We start from the raw sequence: 13,667 nt of genomic DNA, 5'->3' as shown, positions 1-13,667 counted from the left end.
GCTGAACCGCTCGCCTGGCCAGTTGAGCGTGTGAAGAGACGCAAGGGTCAAAGCGCCCGATCCACGAAAAGCAAACGCGGAAAATGGACAACAGACGATGCGTTTCCTTTAGGGACTTCTCTCTAGTCACTGCAAGGGAGAGAGTTTGTCTCCTCGCGCACTACAGGGCAGAAAGCGCGGCTCACTGGCTGACTTGAAGCCGCTCGACCTCGCTTGTTCCCCTGTCGCGTAAGCGCTAGGTAAACGAGAAGGCTGAGCGTGCGCGGGGCGTCGATGCTACACACACACACTTTGCATGCTGGCGAACTGTGCAGCTGGACGCGGATTTTCCCTTTTTTGTCTCCACTCTCTTTTGTCCACACGCGGTTTTTACGTCGCGGCAACAAGCGACACGGCATCCTCACAAGCGCGGCGCGGTCGCCGCAGAAAGTGGAGCCCGAGGCGGGACATTCTTTATTTTTACTTCCGCACATTCTTGAGGCGTTATCGTCGGGGTTTTGGCGTTCCTCGGGAAGGCGCTGATGCGCCTCTTCGGCCCTCCTCTGGCTCCAGAGAGAGGTGTAAAAAACGCACACAAAACGGGGGAGGATGGCGTCAGCTGTCGCACCGTGATGAAACGGCTTCCAGCGTTCGTTTTCCCAAACGGCCCCGCTGCCGAGATTCCGTCTCTGTGTGCAACTCGAGAGACAGAAAGCAGTTAAGAAGACGCGCAACTGCCTGGCGGCAAGCTGCGCCTCACTGGGGTTCTACGCGAAGCCAGCGAAGACACAAAAATTTCCCGCAGTCTGTGGTATGGGATCCATCGCGTCGCACTTTGCCGCTCTGCAGCCACGCAACATTTCCTTACGACTTCACAAAGCTGCGACGCTGAGACCACAGCAGCCCCAGAGCCGCGGCGGTTGCCTCTTGCGGTTCCGGGTTTGATCTTCTAGATCTGCTTCAACTTTGGGCGCGGGCAGTCCGCTGATCTTTGGCAATTCAGGGACATCCGTTGCCTTTCGGAACAGCAATCAGTCTGCGCGGCGCCTCGCGTGTAGATCGCTGCCGACACATCGGCGAACGGGTGTGTTGACCCGCACGACACCGAACGCCGCTTGCGTAAGAAGATTCATCCAATTAAGTACGATAGACATTTAGCATCCGTCGAGAAGTCCCTTTCCACATCGTGTAGGAACCTCGCGCTGCTCTCCCTTCCATTTCTAGTTCCAGAGAAGGTTGCAGATGTTGTGTCGGAAGGAACGAGGCGGAGACGCCCAGCACTCACGATGTTCCCGAACCTGGCGCGAAACGTACACCGTTTCTGCCACGTTTCGGGCTTCACGGAGACATTCTGGTTTAGCCATTGCTTTCGTGTCAGTAGCTTTTTTCGAGTCCCCTTCGATTCGACAGCCCCTTTTTTCCGACTCCGTCAGCAAGCAGCGCTACTATACGCGATGCCTTGCGTCTGCCTCTCCTGAAAAACTCAGCAGGAGACGACCCGGGGCAAAATCGAAAACGGGTTTTTGCGAAGGCACCGGGGCGTTGTTTGTTTCGGTGCAAGAAAGTGTTCGAGAAAGCTATGGGAAACGTTGATAGATCACGCCTCAGAAAACGTCTAAATCTTGACGAGTGCGCCTTAAGTCTGCGGGGACAGGGGGGGGGGGGCTGGATTCGGACTTGTTTCTCAACTTTTCCACTAGAAAGCTTTGATAGATCCCGACCGAAATTGCCAAGCTTGACAGTTCTCGTCCTTTCCTTCCAACTGTGCAGAAGAGACCACACGCCCGATTAGAAGAGTGCCGCTTGCAGTCCGCGCCCATCTCAGGGGAAATCTGGCGGCAGCGGCTGACCGTGAAAGTATCTCGCGTTCTCGCCTGGGGAACTCCTGCCTGAAAAGGCTCCTACTCGGCCCCGTGAAGCGCACGGTGGACGCGACAGATAGTGCCTGCGATTGAATCATGGTGACTCTCTGGGGAGTCCGTTCCTCAACCGAAGGATCTCACTCTCGCGCCGAACCACTGTACTTTCGGAAAACACAGTGACGCGTTTGGACGCGCTGAGCAGCCAGAAGAAAACAAATCCTGCACGCGTTTTTATCATCGATTCTTTAGGCAAAGCTTTTGCTAGACGGTGACTGTAACGCACCATCCAAGTCGAGCCTTGGCGTCACACTTCTCTTTCTGAGGGTGATGGCGTAGACGACCGAGCGGAGGAGATGCGCCTTGCGCCACTTGCTTGAAGGCAGCGGGCTGTTCCTGTCCAGGGTTCTCTCCTGAAGAGCATCTTGTGTTTCCACCTGTGTCTTGTCTCGCCAAACGTCAGAGGGCTCTCCACACTTCTTCCCGCTACCCCCGTTTTCCTCTCCGGCGAAGCTGCTCTCTTCACATACTCTTTTTGCCCCCTCTTTACACTGCACTCGGCCTTCGCCCGGTTGGCCAGCGTGCACTTCGCTGCGCCTTTCGCTTTCTTCCTCTACGTGCAGCCGCGGGCCTCCGTTTTCGTCGCTTTGAACAGCATCGTTGCATTCATCGGATCCGCGCGTCTGGCGCCTTCCGATCCGACTGCAGTCCCTCAATCCAGGCGGGGCTTTCAAAGAGTCTTCTCCTTTTGGCGCAGACCGCAGTGCGCCTCGCCGAGATGTCCTGTGAGCAGAGACGCGCGCTGAAGAAAGGAAGCGAGACGACAAGACGAGGTCGGTTTGACTCAGACTGTGAACTGTTGAGGTTCGGTCGCCCGTGCGCGCTGCACTCTTGGCGCAGTGTGCGGACACCAGGAGGACTCCGAGATCCGGTACGCGGCGAATGCGCCCCGCACCTGGAAGAATGCGCGGCAGCCGGGATGCAGGCGAGGAAGGACACTTTTGCCGACGTTTCGTGTCTTGGGGTTCCCGTCATGCCGAGGAAACCGAACAGGCAGAGCGGCGTGAGGCCGTTTCCCCACGAGAGAGGCGGAGACGCCCCGGAGGATTGAGATGAGAGGACACCCGCAGGAGAAACACCCGAAAGCTTGAGAAGACTTACCTCGTGCTAGTTGAAAGAAGCGCCGGACGATTTGCAGTGTTTGCCACTCCTGGAGAAAACAGGAATCCCGAAGCGCAACCCCAGGACACCCGACACTCAGTGTGACATGAAACAGGGAAAAAGCATCTTCACCACTGAAGTTGTACCGGCCTTGCACACAGACCGCCCCAGGGCCCACCCCTGCACGCAGAGTTCTCTCCAGCCGGCGTCCTAGTCTCAAAGCCTCCTCACAGAGTGCGGCTCTCGAGTTCGAAAAAAAGGCGAAGCAAACGCACGGGGTCTCCTGGCACCCGTTTTCTAAAGATTTGTACCCCGAGATGGCTACAGCATTGGACAAACCGGGCGGTACCTCTGTTCAGATGATGGCTTCGTGACAAGGGGACACATACACAGTCCCTACTGCAAAGGGTTCGCCTTGAGACCTACGCGGATGGCAGCAGTTCTCTTCTGTCGGTCCTCCGCCTCGCTGTCCCCTGATTCGCTCCACTCTTCCTGTTCTACGGCGCGCCGCGGCAATTGCGTCGCTTTGTTCCCCGGCCCCGTCTCCGAGTTCTGGGCGCTCCTGGCGTTCCTGCGGTGGCCAGAAAGCGCGACGTTCACAAGGTTCGCCACCGCGACCGTGGGACTGAGTGCTACGGGGTCTTCCCGCAGGATTTCCCAGTGATGCCCGCACAGACACTGCGTGTTACGCGAGAAACGACGCTTCTTTGCGTGGCGTTCTCCCGCCGTTTCACGCATGGCCTGTACACGCCGTTGCCTCGGCTGCCGGCCGTTCCTCTCCGCGTCGGCGACTCCCTCGTCGGCTGTCACGCTCCTGCCTCCAGAGGCTGCGGCCGAGCGCAGATCTCGTTGGTCTTCTTCCTCGCCGGGGAATGCGGATCCTGGGGCCGCGTTCCCGACCTCATACATCGAACACAGTGCGCAAAAGCGAGAGGCCGCGTCGGAACAAGGCGACGCATCAGCAGGCTCGAGGGCCGTAGATGGAGAGTGCGTGACCAGCAGAAAGCATCCGTTGGAGTCCAGGACTCGGCCAGTTTCCTTCAAAACGGAAAGCACTCGCAACGCCGTTTCGCCGCCTGAGCTTGTCTCTCCATCTCCGCTTGCCACTGCATCGAGGAGCCCTGGACACCGCACAGGTCGCGAAAGGCAAACACGCGCCGACTGCGCTTTTGTGTGTGTCTTGTCCAGGGAGAGACCGGCCCAGACGCGACCGGGCGTGATCGCCCGGGAGTCGCCTGTCTGTTCAGCTGCTCGTGTGTCCACTCAGATCCGCAGGAGCCTCGGCACAACCGCCGCAGCCCCGCTCTCAGTTCTGGGTCTTTCCTGCGGGGCCTCGCCTCTATCGCCAACCCTTCGTGTGGTCTTCCGGCCTACCTTTGTCGATGACGAGATCGGCTGACCCAGTCCGCAGAGGCAAGGCCGCCGCGTCTGCTTCCAACCAGAGCTGGCCTCTTTCGCTGTCTTTCCTCGCCTCGCCGCGGGCCTCGGTGCGCAGGAGCGCGGAAGGTGACTCGCCTGCTGCGCTAGTTCTCTGGGCCGATGCCGACTTAAACACCGGGGAGTCGAGTTGCTCTGCGGAGAACCCTTGCCTGCCGAAAGGCAACCGCGCGCTTGGACTGTCCTCCGACGGACGCCAGGGGGCCGAGGACTCGGGGGACGGCCCGTTTCCGTCGCGCCTCTCTCGGGCGTCGCCACGCGCCCAGCTTCGGAGCTGCGCAAGAGGCTTTCTGCAGAAGTCGACGTTGAGAACGAAAGGGAAACCGTGGTCTTCGAGGTCCAGCGCCAGGCGCGACGTTCCGCACCCAAGCTGGAGAAACATGCCACGCGCAAACTCAGAGGCGCCCCATGAAAGGACGATCCGCAGGAGGGCCGGAGTGGGGAGGAGAGGACTGCGGCAAGCCAGGACAGCGAAAACGTTAGACACAAAAACGGCACAAACGTAGCAGGAAAGGCGAGAAACAAAGCAGCCAACGAGACGCCCGAAGAAACGTTTGTGCTTACCATCACGGTGAGAGGTGGTCGCCAGCAAAAGGCTTCGGAGGGACTGTGTTGCGTCAGGTTCGCCACCCGAGGGTTCCCAGACTGCAGTCTCCCGTCACGTTCCTCCGATTCGGAGAGCGGTTCCTCGCCTTCCGCGACCTGGGCCGGTCGTTCTTTGCGTCCTTTCGGAGCTGTACATTTGCAGGTTCCGGAAACGTCGCCACGAGGCGTGCCTGCGTCTCTGGCTTCTCGCCCGCGTTTCGCGGTGCTCGAAGCCTCGCCACAGGGCGTCTCCGCGCTGTGCCGAGGATTCGAGCCCACGTTTCGCCTTTGAGAAGAGGGGAAGTCTTCATCGAACCCGCCGCACTTTTCCAGATCTACGGCACGGCTTCTCTGAGGGCGGCGTTGCTCTTTGAGCAGCCGCACCGCATTAAAAATGACCCACGCCAATTGCTCCCAACCCGCGTACCACTCAAAAAGGCGCTCCGTTTTCTCAAACCGACGCTCCCAGTACGTCTTTGAGGCGTAGGGTCTGTAGGTGCTCTCTTCTTGCTCGCGACCGGAGGCATGTTCTGGAAACGGACCGGCAGCCTGCAGAGTCGGGGACGTGCCTGAGGAGCCTTCCATTATTTTCGGTGTGTTTCGCGTCCGAAATTTTGAGTCCAGAGCGAGTACGGTCCCTCTCGGGAACAACGTGGTGTTTCCGTCCTTGTTGGGTCGGCTTAGAGAACGCCTGACGTCCAGACACACGACGAGCAGACTCTAGTGTTACACGCGAAATCTAGACCAGCGCCGCCACCACGGACCGCTGCTGGAGATGGCCACAGACAGGGACGCGACCCAAGCTCCCCTCCATCGCAAAAGAGTGACTGGAACGTCTCTAAAGGAACCAGAAAACCTTTCTCTACGTTGCCCCTCGACGCGGCCCGGGGACTCTGCACTGGAGAACCAGAAAACCCGTCTATCGGAAAGAAGGCTTCCTTGCGTTCGAGGCAAGAGTTCGCACGTCCGAATTGTTTGCATTCAGTAAATTGAGGCAACCCGGGGTCAAAGGGGTAAACGAAGAAGGCTACTTCACCAAAAATTCGCGAGCGGAGCACAGCACTTTCCGTCGGTCGCGCCGCAGGTTTTGCGCGTCAGTGACACTCTCTGGGGGACATGCAACAGATGTGCGAAGGGGCCGCGTTTCCGTTCCAACTGCGTGCGCAACTATATCGCTCACATTCTAAAATGCAGTCTGTTTCTGCCTTGCTGAAGAGTCGCGATTCTCAGAAGTTTTCCTTTTTCTCGCTGGTTGTGTGCGGCAGTGAACGTCTCGGAACGGCAGCACACTTTGCGAGACAAACCGAGCTGTCGAGATCTGCTGCGCTGCTTGTGCCTCGTTGCCTTCCTGCACGGAGAGTTTACTGGAGAGGACGTGCGCAAGGTCCGTGCGCTTTCTAGGTTTGGGCGAAGCAAACGTCCACTTGGAAAAACGAAACGGAGTCGTCGAGAAAGGCCTTGCCGAGCGCACATAAATATAGCCTCGCCCCAGGTGGAGCATGCAGCCCTTCCGCGAAAATTTTGTGCATGCGTTCGCGCCCGCCGTGACCCAAACTCAACGTGTTCGAGCTACGCTGGCTTCCTTCGTCGCCTTTGAAGTTAGCGGAGTTCCCTTTTTCGCTGTTTGTGTGAACTGCTGTCGCGTTTTTGTGACGCGAGAAGCCGTTCGGTCCCCGCGCGGTGCTCCGCTACCCGTCGCGCCGGGTGACCGTTGCCGCTCTCCTCGCCCGGCAACGCGTTAGCGCCTTTCCTGTTTCCCGATGAAGAAAAGCGGCGGAGTTCGGCGACTCCCGCGGCCCCGGCACACGCTGCATCGTCCAGAGGAAGGCGGGTGAGCGCCATCCGCGCGACCGTCCGATTCCCGCGGAGCCTCTCCGCTGCGTGAAGGGCGTTTCCACCGCAGGCCGACACGAGTTCGGGAGCGGACACAAAGCGGACCAACTTTTTGAACGGAAGCTTCTTGCGAAAATGGAAAGCCGCTCGAGCGCCCGAGCGGCGAGCGAGGTCTCCGCGCCGCCTGGAGGGAAACCGCGCGCCTTGGCCTCGGCTGCGAAGCGCGTCAAGTGTCGGCGAGCAGCCCTCGCGGCTGCGCGAGCGAGGAAGGCCGCGCAGGAAAGGCGGCGTGCTGCGGAAACGGAGAAAAACGCCGCCAAGGAGAGGCGTACACCCTGCCTCGTCTCCTCTCTGGAGAAGTTGCGAAAAACCTGGAGCCAGACAGGGCCGTGCGTGGCCGAGTTCCTGGCAGGCGAGAGCGGCGGAGCGCGAAAAACGGGGCGAAACCGGACGGCGTGCTGGAAGGACTGGCGGCAGCTGCGACACGTGGCGAAGCTCCTGCTGGATCCGCTGGATTCCGTCTGCGGAACAGAGAGCGCTAGGGGGTGTCAAGGGAGGCCTGAAGCCAAAGCCCATGGCAGTGGAGACGGTTTCCGCGAGAAGAGCTGTCGAATGGAACTGCCGGAGGAAGACCGGAGGCAGCGGAAAAGGGAGCGCGAGACGACCCCGAGCTCCATCAGAGATGCCTGGGAAGAAGCCGCCGTGCAGATTGGTGTATGGAAACTCCGCGACCGGCGTCTGCCGGTGCCTGTAGAGACGACCGCCGTCCTTCTCGATGTTCTCCTGAGAGATCCGTTCCTCTCTTCGTCCGCCGACGTCTTTGGTTCTTCGCCCCTTTCGTCTCCGGAGTCTTCGGATGCGACGGCCACACGCCGTTCCCGAGCCTTTGTCTACGGCCCGACGCTGCGCCTCGCGTACGCGATGAGCCTCGTCCGGGTGGTGAACCGCCTCGTGGACGCTGTAGGGCCTCGGTCGGTCACCCGATCTGTAGCCGCCGTTGCCGCCGAGCTCGGCCTCCACCAGGAACTAGTCCAGATGCGCCACGACGCGACGCACCAAAATCTGCCGGCTCTGTCGCTGCTTCGCGAGGGCGCCTTGACCGCGCTAGACCATCTCTTGCGGCTGTGGTGGACGCCGCAACTGGAGCGCCTCGACTGCCTTCTCGGCCCGCCAGGCGGACGCGGCGAAGCCGCCGGCCGGGTGTCTGTACACCTCGTTTCCTCGTGGCTGACGACTGCAGCTTCGCTCGTCCGGGCCAGCAGGCCGCTTCCCGCCCTGGTTCGGCGCGCGAATGCGGCAGCTCAAACGCGGGCCCCGTCGCTCAAAGCCGCTGTCGAAAGCGGCCTGGCGAAACAGGCATTGAACCCGCTAGCTGAGGCAGCAGCCCAGGCCGCCCTGCGAGGTGTACAGACACCCGCCGACATGGCCCAGGAGCTTGCGCAGAGTCTCCAGCAGGCCATCGCCAGGTTCGCAGACGCCTCGCCACGTGAAGACAGGAGTAAAGACGGCAGCCAAGAAAGCAACCTCGGCAGATCCTCGCCGGAAACGGCGTCTTTTCCGCCTCCGCTGTCGCCCACGCCTCCTGCGTCGGACCCTGTCCAGCGAGGCGATGCTGCCTCCGCCGCTTGTGCCGCAGCGGAAGTCTCTCTGGCTGCCGATAGGCCTGTTGGAGCGTCAGCCGGGGAAAGCGACTCCGAAGAGCTTTGCTCTGAAGGGGATGCTGAGCCTGCGGCACCGACGCGGGCTCCCAGCCGGAAGAGGGCGCGCGAGAACCAGTCAGAGACAGACTGGCACAAACTCCCGAAACGCCATGAAACGGAATTGCTCGAGTGGGCCATTGAAGACGGCGGCATTGGGCGCGCTGGGTGGGGTGTACGTACACTGCTGCAGCAGCAGGTCTTCGAAGCCGACGTCGACGAAGAAGTTGCCATTTCCTTTTGTGTTGAGGGTCTGATGGCCAGCTTCGATGCCGCGTCGTACCCTGTGCTTCAGATTTTCTTTCTCCAGCTTCTGCCGCTGCTCTCGCCAGCGTTTGCCGTCGACTGCCTTTCACGCCTCTTCCTTCTCCTACTGCATGCGGATCCGCTCTGGTTTGATGTCGTCTCACAAGAGACCGCCTCCTGCGGGCTTTCTTCTCGTAGCTTTCCGTCCAGCTTCTCCCTCTCCCCGGAGCTGTCTCCGACGGAAAAGCCGACCACGACGCAGACCCCTGAAAACAGGCCACGCGCACATCCGCCTCGTACAGTTCCCCCGCCTTCTCTCTCTCCGTCCTCGTCATGTGTCCCCGCTTCTTGTTCTGAAGCGATTTCTTCCTCGGCCTCTCCTTCATCCGACTCGCCCTCGTGTTCGAGAGGCCCGCTGCGACCGCCACCTCCACGCGCTGGCTGTGGAGAACGAGGACCTGTCTCTCGTGTTTCTTCTCGTCCCGAGGGAGAAGTTCTTTTCCGCGCGCAAGCAGCAGCCAGGCGAGCTCAGCTGTGGCGGCAGCTGCTTCGCCATGACACACAAGACAAGTCCACGACGCAGGGGCGGCGAGAAACGCAAGCAGAGGCAAGTGCCGTGCGCGAAAAAGGGAATGCAGAAGATTCGCTTGACGTTTTTACTGCGGCGTGCGGGTCCCACTCGGGAAAATACTGCCGAGGGAAAGAAGACGGAAGCGCACTGCGTTGCCCGCAGTGTATGTACACCTCAATGGGCCGGAACCTGCTATCTTGGCTGCCGCTCTTCACCGGGACATTCACGCAACCGTTTTCGCTCCCGCGACTGCCATCCATTTCGGGCGACGATGCGGACTTGAGGGGAAACGCCGCATCAGACGAAGAGAAACAGATAGACGGAGACGACAGTGAAGCGGGCAAAGACGACAGTGAAGGGAACGAAGGACGTGCAGAAGACGTGCTGGGGAGCCTGACGACGGGCGTCTCTTCTCTGGGCGTTATGGCTGTGCTCCACCACTACGCACATCACCACTTTCTTTTGGAGGAAGAAGAGACGTCTTTGCCGAATGGAAAGGAACAGCACGGCCACCTCTTGCTCTCCGACTGCGCGGTCTCTGCGTGCGTTCCCCAACCAGGCCAGAGAGCCCGTTCCGTTGGAGACCGAGACCAACAAGAAGACGGAGCTTCGCTTCCTCACCGCGAAGCGAACTTCGAGGCGTTTCTGATGTGGCAGAACACGACCAGTTCCGCCTGGGGGCCTGGCGACGGTCCCTCGGACGACAGCTTGTATCCGCTGCATGCATCCGCTTCTGCGTCCACGCCGGTCCTGGCTGTCGAGACGGAGACGAAGAAGAGCCACCTCAAACGACGCGAGTGTTCACTCGCCCAGCTGTTCATCGCAGCCCAGCAGCGACTCGCCTCTTCCTGGCGGCTCGCGGGTTCCTCTGTCCGGCTCCACTGCGCGCAGGCGCTGCTTCGTCTCTGTGAGGAAGAGCCGCGCGGGGGAACTGCTGAGGCAAACGCGGCAGGGGAAGAGAAACGGGCGTGCGCAAGTCGAAAGCAAAGTGCGGATTTGAGCAAGCGGTGGAACTGCGACACTGAGAGTTCTCAAGAGGCGCGCGAGCGCTGTGAAGCCCTGCGGTCTCCCTGTGGTGTGTGCGAGACGCCGGTGGGCGTCGATCGTTGTGCTGGGCTTTTCTCCTCTTCTTCGTCCGACGCGTCTTCTGTCTCTTCGTCTCCATCGGGCCATTCTGCGGGTTCGTCGGCGCAGCTGCCGTCTGCGTCTGTGCCGCGTTCATCTCCTTTGGTGTCTTCTTCTCCCTGGTGGCTGCGAGTGTTTCGCCTGAAGACGCTCACTGCGGTCACAGCTGCTCTGGCCCACCCTGCGACTTCGCTGCCTGCGGATCTCCAGCTGAAAAGTTTCGATCTTTTCCGTCGTTGTGCGGCTCTTTTGGAGGACTGGGAACTGAAGGACCAAGGGCGTGCCCCAGCGGGCGACGTGCGGCCAGGCTTTCGCTCTGCACTTTTGTCTGAACTTGAAAGGCAAGAGGGAGCGTGGAATCCGCGCACCAGAGGAGAGAACGACGCAAGGACGAGGCGGGGCGAAGCGCGAGGAAAGCGGAGGGCCGAAGATCTGGTGGAAGACGAAATGAGGGAAACGGCGGTGAACGGCGAATGCGGAGGAAAGGAAGAACCCGCGGACGGAGCGGGAGGCGAGAACTGCGCGGTGGAATTCCTGGATTCGAGCGAAGAGGAGCAAGTCGCTGCGGAGACGCCGTACTGTATGTACACTGGTGGCTGGCGCTGGAGTGGCGAGTCGCTTCGCATGCTGTCGGATTCCGACGAGGAAGATGAGGACCGCGCAGAAGAGCTAGGCGTGACCAAGACAGGACACTGGCGGACAGACAGAGTGATGCCAGTGCTCCATGTGCTTGTCGCCAGGATGAGAGAGCGCCTCAAGGATCTGCAGCCAGGAGGGACAATACAGGATGGACGAGAAGAAGAAGGGGAAGAAGAGGATCAAGCTGAGGACGACGAGGACGAAGGAAAAGACCTTCCGGAAAGACACGAAAGAAGGGAAGTGGAGCGAACGCGCGATCGGCCTCGTCTGAAACCCTTACGCGTCGCCACGCCAGCAGAACACCTAAAGCCAGGTCCATCTCAAGACATGAGACAGACGGTCGGAGGAAGACCAAAGCGGAGGCGGAAACGCAGACCCAGACGGAAAGGAGACAAACCAGACGTGGAAGCGGAGGCCGAGGGCGCGAATGAGGAGTGCGGCGGAGAGAAGGAAGAAAAGATGCTGGGTTCGTCAGGTGAAGGAGAGGTCTCCGAGGTTGAGCGCAGCCAAGGGGGCGACTTGCGAGACGCCGAGGAAACACACGTTTCTAGCGATGTCTCCATGTTTTTCGACTTGCACGTTGGGTAGCCGAGAAAACCTTTTTTGTGCCAGTGCAAGCTACTGAGCGACTGCGGAGATAGGCACACTTCCGTCACATCTCCTGTCGAAAACAGTGCCAAAGTTTTTTCTTGGCGTTTTCCTCGAGAAAGCAGGGATAACTCGCATTTCCCCATTTTTGCGTGGAGGATTTGTGGATCGCCGCCACTCATCCCCAGTCTGTGTGAACGGAACCAGCAGCACCCGCTTGAGTACGAAGACGTTTTTTCAAATGTGCGCTGGAAAGCAGTAGACGAAATCCCCGTAGCGTCTTTTGGCGTGCACCCACACTGGAACTTGGATCCGACGCACAAAGACGGCACGCAATGTACGGACCAGAAACTAGCAAAAGTTCGACTGCCTGTTACACGTTTTAGAACTGACCTGTTTCTACAAACGGTCGTTTCCTGGGGAAATCGCTCGTAGGCGAGAGAGAAGAGCAGCAGTCTGTACCTTTTCACGTGACCAAAGCTTTGTTTGCAGGTGGCCCCCGTTGGGCGTCGGCGTTTCCTTCTGAAAGAGAGTGTTGACTGTTCACACGTACGGTTTGTTCCCTTTTCGGCTACGGATTAGGTCTTGAATACGTGTGGTTACCGGATCGGAGCGAGGGCTGAGAGGGGGACAGCGAAACGGGGCAAACGGACGGTTCATGTCTGTTGGGAGCTTTATGCAGTTTAGCGATACGGCTGTATTCACCGAAGGAATCGCAAGTTGGGACACTCGCTCGTTTTGCTGGCGTCGTCCTCAGAAGTGTTCTCTCTTTCCAGACACGAACAGACTGGCTTAGAGAACAAAGGAGTTCTTTCGGAAAGTGTCGCTTTCGCCGGTATTGGCTCGGGAGTCGCAACGAGTTGAGGCAAGGAACCGCGAACCCGCGATAAGGACTGCCGTTGTAGCTCTACTCGGCGCGTCTTCCCGCAAGCTTCTATTCTCTGGGTCTTGGAACGCGATTTGCACTGGAACGCTCATTTTAAGAGCCTGAGCAGACCTCCACATCTTCCGTTATACCCGAACCCGTACCGCAGCTCTTTTTGTAGAGAATCGGAACGGCCTCCCCCGCGAAGAAAAAGAAGTCCACGTTTCTTCAGCTCTGTTAGGATCGACTGCAACACCGATTGGAGTGCTGCGCAGGGTTCTCTGAGAGCTTATTTCGGGAGAGAAACCGCGACCGAGTGGGTACGTTGGCGGCACACAAGTGATCACGCAGGGTGCAATGTCACTGCCACAGCCAGAGCTACCACGGGAACATTCACCTGCAGGGGAACGTTCTTCGGTGAGGCCGCGACGGGTCACGAAGGAGGGATCTGGAACTTGGGTCAAAATCGGAGAGTAAATGTGGCTGTCCAGTCGTGCCTGCAGGGCTGAGTCTTGTTTTGTGAATGGAACACACTTTTTTTGCACGTCTTTTTTCCACGCGGGGGCGGGACCGTTGCCTTTTCCCTCACGATCATGTACTCTTCGAGCGCTTCATGTCCACAAAAAAAAGGCTTACAACCTCGGGACACACGCCCTTCTCAGGCGATAGGCCTGTGATCTCAGGGACAAAGCTTGACGGGCTGTGTGTATGGGATGGGCAAAAGTTGAGCGCTCCCCGCTGCGTTCGACTCGTGGGCGTCGTATCCCCGCCTAAGGGGCATCCCGTACCATTTTGGAGATTTCCTATCTACCTCAATCTCTCTATATAGATACGGACTTGCCCCGGTAGATGCTGTGTTCACACGACACCACGAGGTAACGGGGTTTCTGGGCGGAATCGCCTGTACTCACCACATCCCCATGTACTGGGCGACGCGTTCCGCGCGAGCGGCCTAGCAACTGCGGCGCATCTGCTTCTGTTTGACGCGAGCTGCCCAACAGCGGCGAAGCAAAAGTCCAAATAATAGGGTGCGACGTGCATGCCTGCGTCGTCACCGAGTCGTCCGTTCACGAGTTAAGGAA

General features: G+C 59.3%; 2 protein-coding genes across 2 annotated transcripts; one reads left to right on the top strand and one right to left on the bottom strand.

The window, feature by feature from the left end:
* Window positions 1-3,395: 3,395 nt before the first annotated feature.
* On the bottom strand, window positions 3,396-5,606 carry NCLIV_039700 (conserved hypothetical protein; the record flags this gene model as incomplete). Its single annotated transcript, XM_003880879.1, has 3 exons — window positions 3,396-4,120; window positions 4,374-4,806; window positions 5,001-5,606. The coding sequence occupies 3 exons, from the start codon at window positions 5,604-5,606 to the stop codon at window positions 3,396-3,398; spliced, it is 1,764 nt and encodes a 587-aa protein (XP_003880928.1).
* Window positions 5,607-6,989: 1,383 nt separating this feature from the next.
* Window positions 6,990-11,720, top strand: NCLIV_039690 (conserved hypothetical protein; the record flags this gene model as incomplete). Its single annotated transcript, XM_003880878.1, has 1 exon — window positions 6,990-11,720. The coding sequence occupies one exon, from the start codon at window positions 6,990-6,992 to the stop codon at window positions 11,718-11,720; it is 4,731 nt and encodes a 1,576-aa protein (XP_003880927.1).
* Window positions 11,721-13,667: the final 1,947 nt, after the last annotated feature.

Source organism: Neospora caninum, chromosome IX (assembly GCF_000208865.1).
Source record: "Neospora caninum Liverpool complete genome, chromosome IX".
Taxonomy (NCBI): Eukaryota; Apicomplexa; class Conoidasida; order Eucoccidiorida; family Sarcocystidae; genus Neospora; species Neospora caninum.
This window is presented reverse-complemented; position numbering and strand designations above follow the sequence as displayed.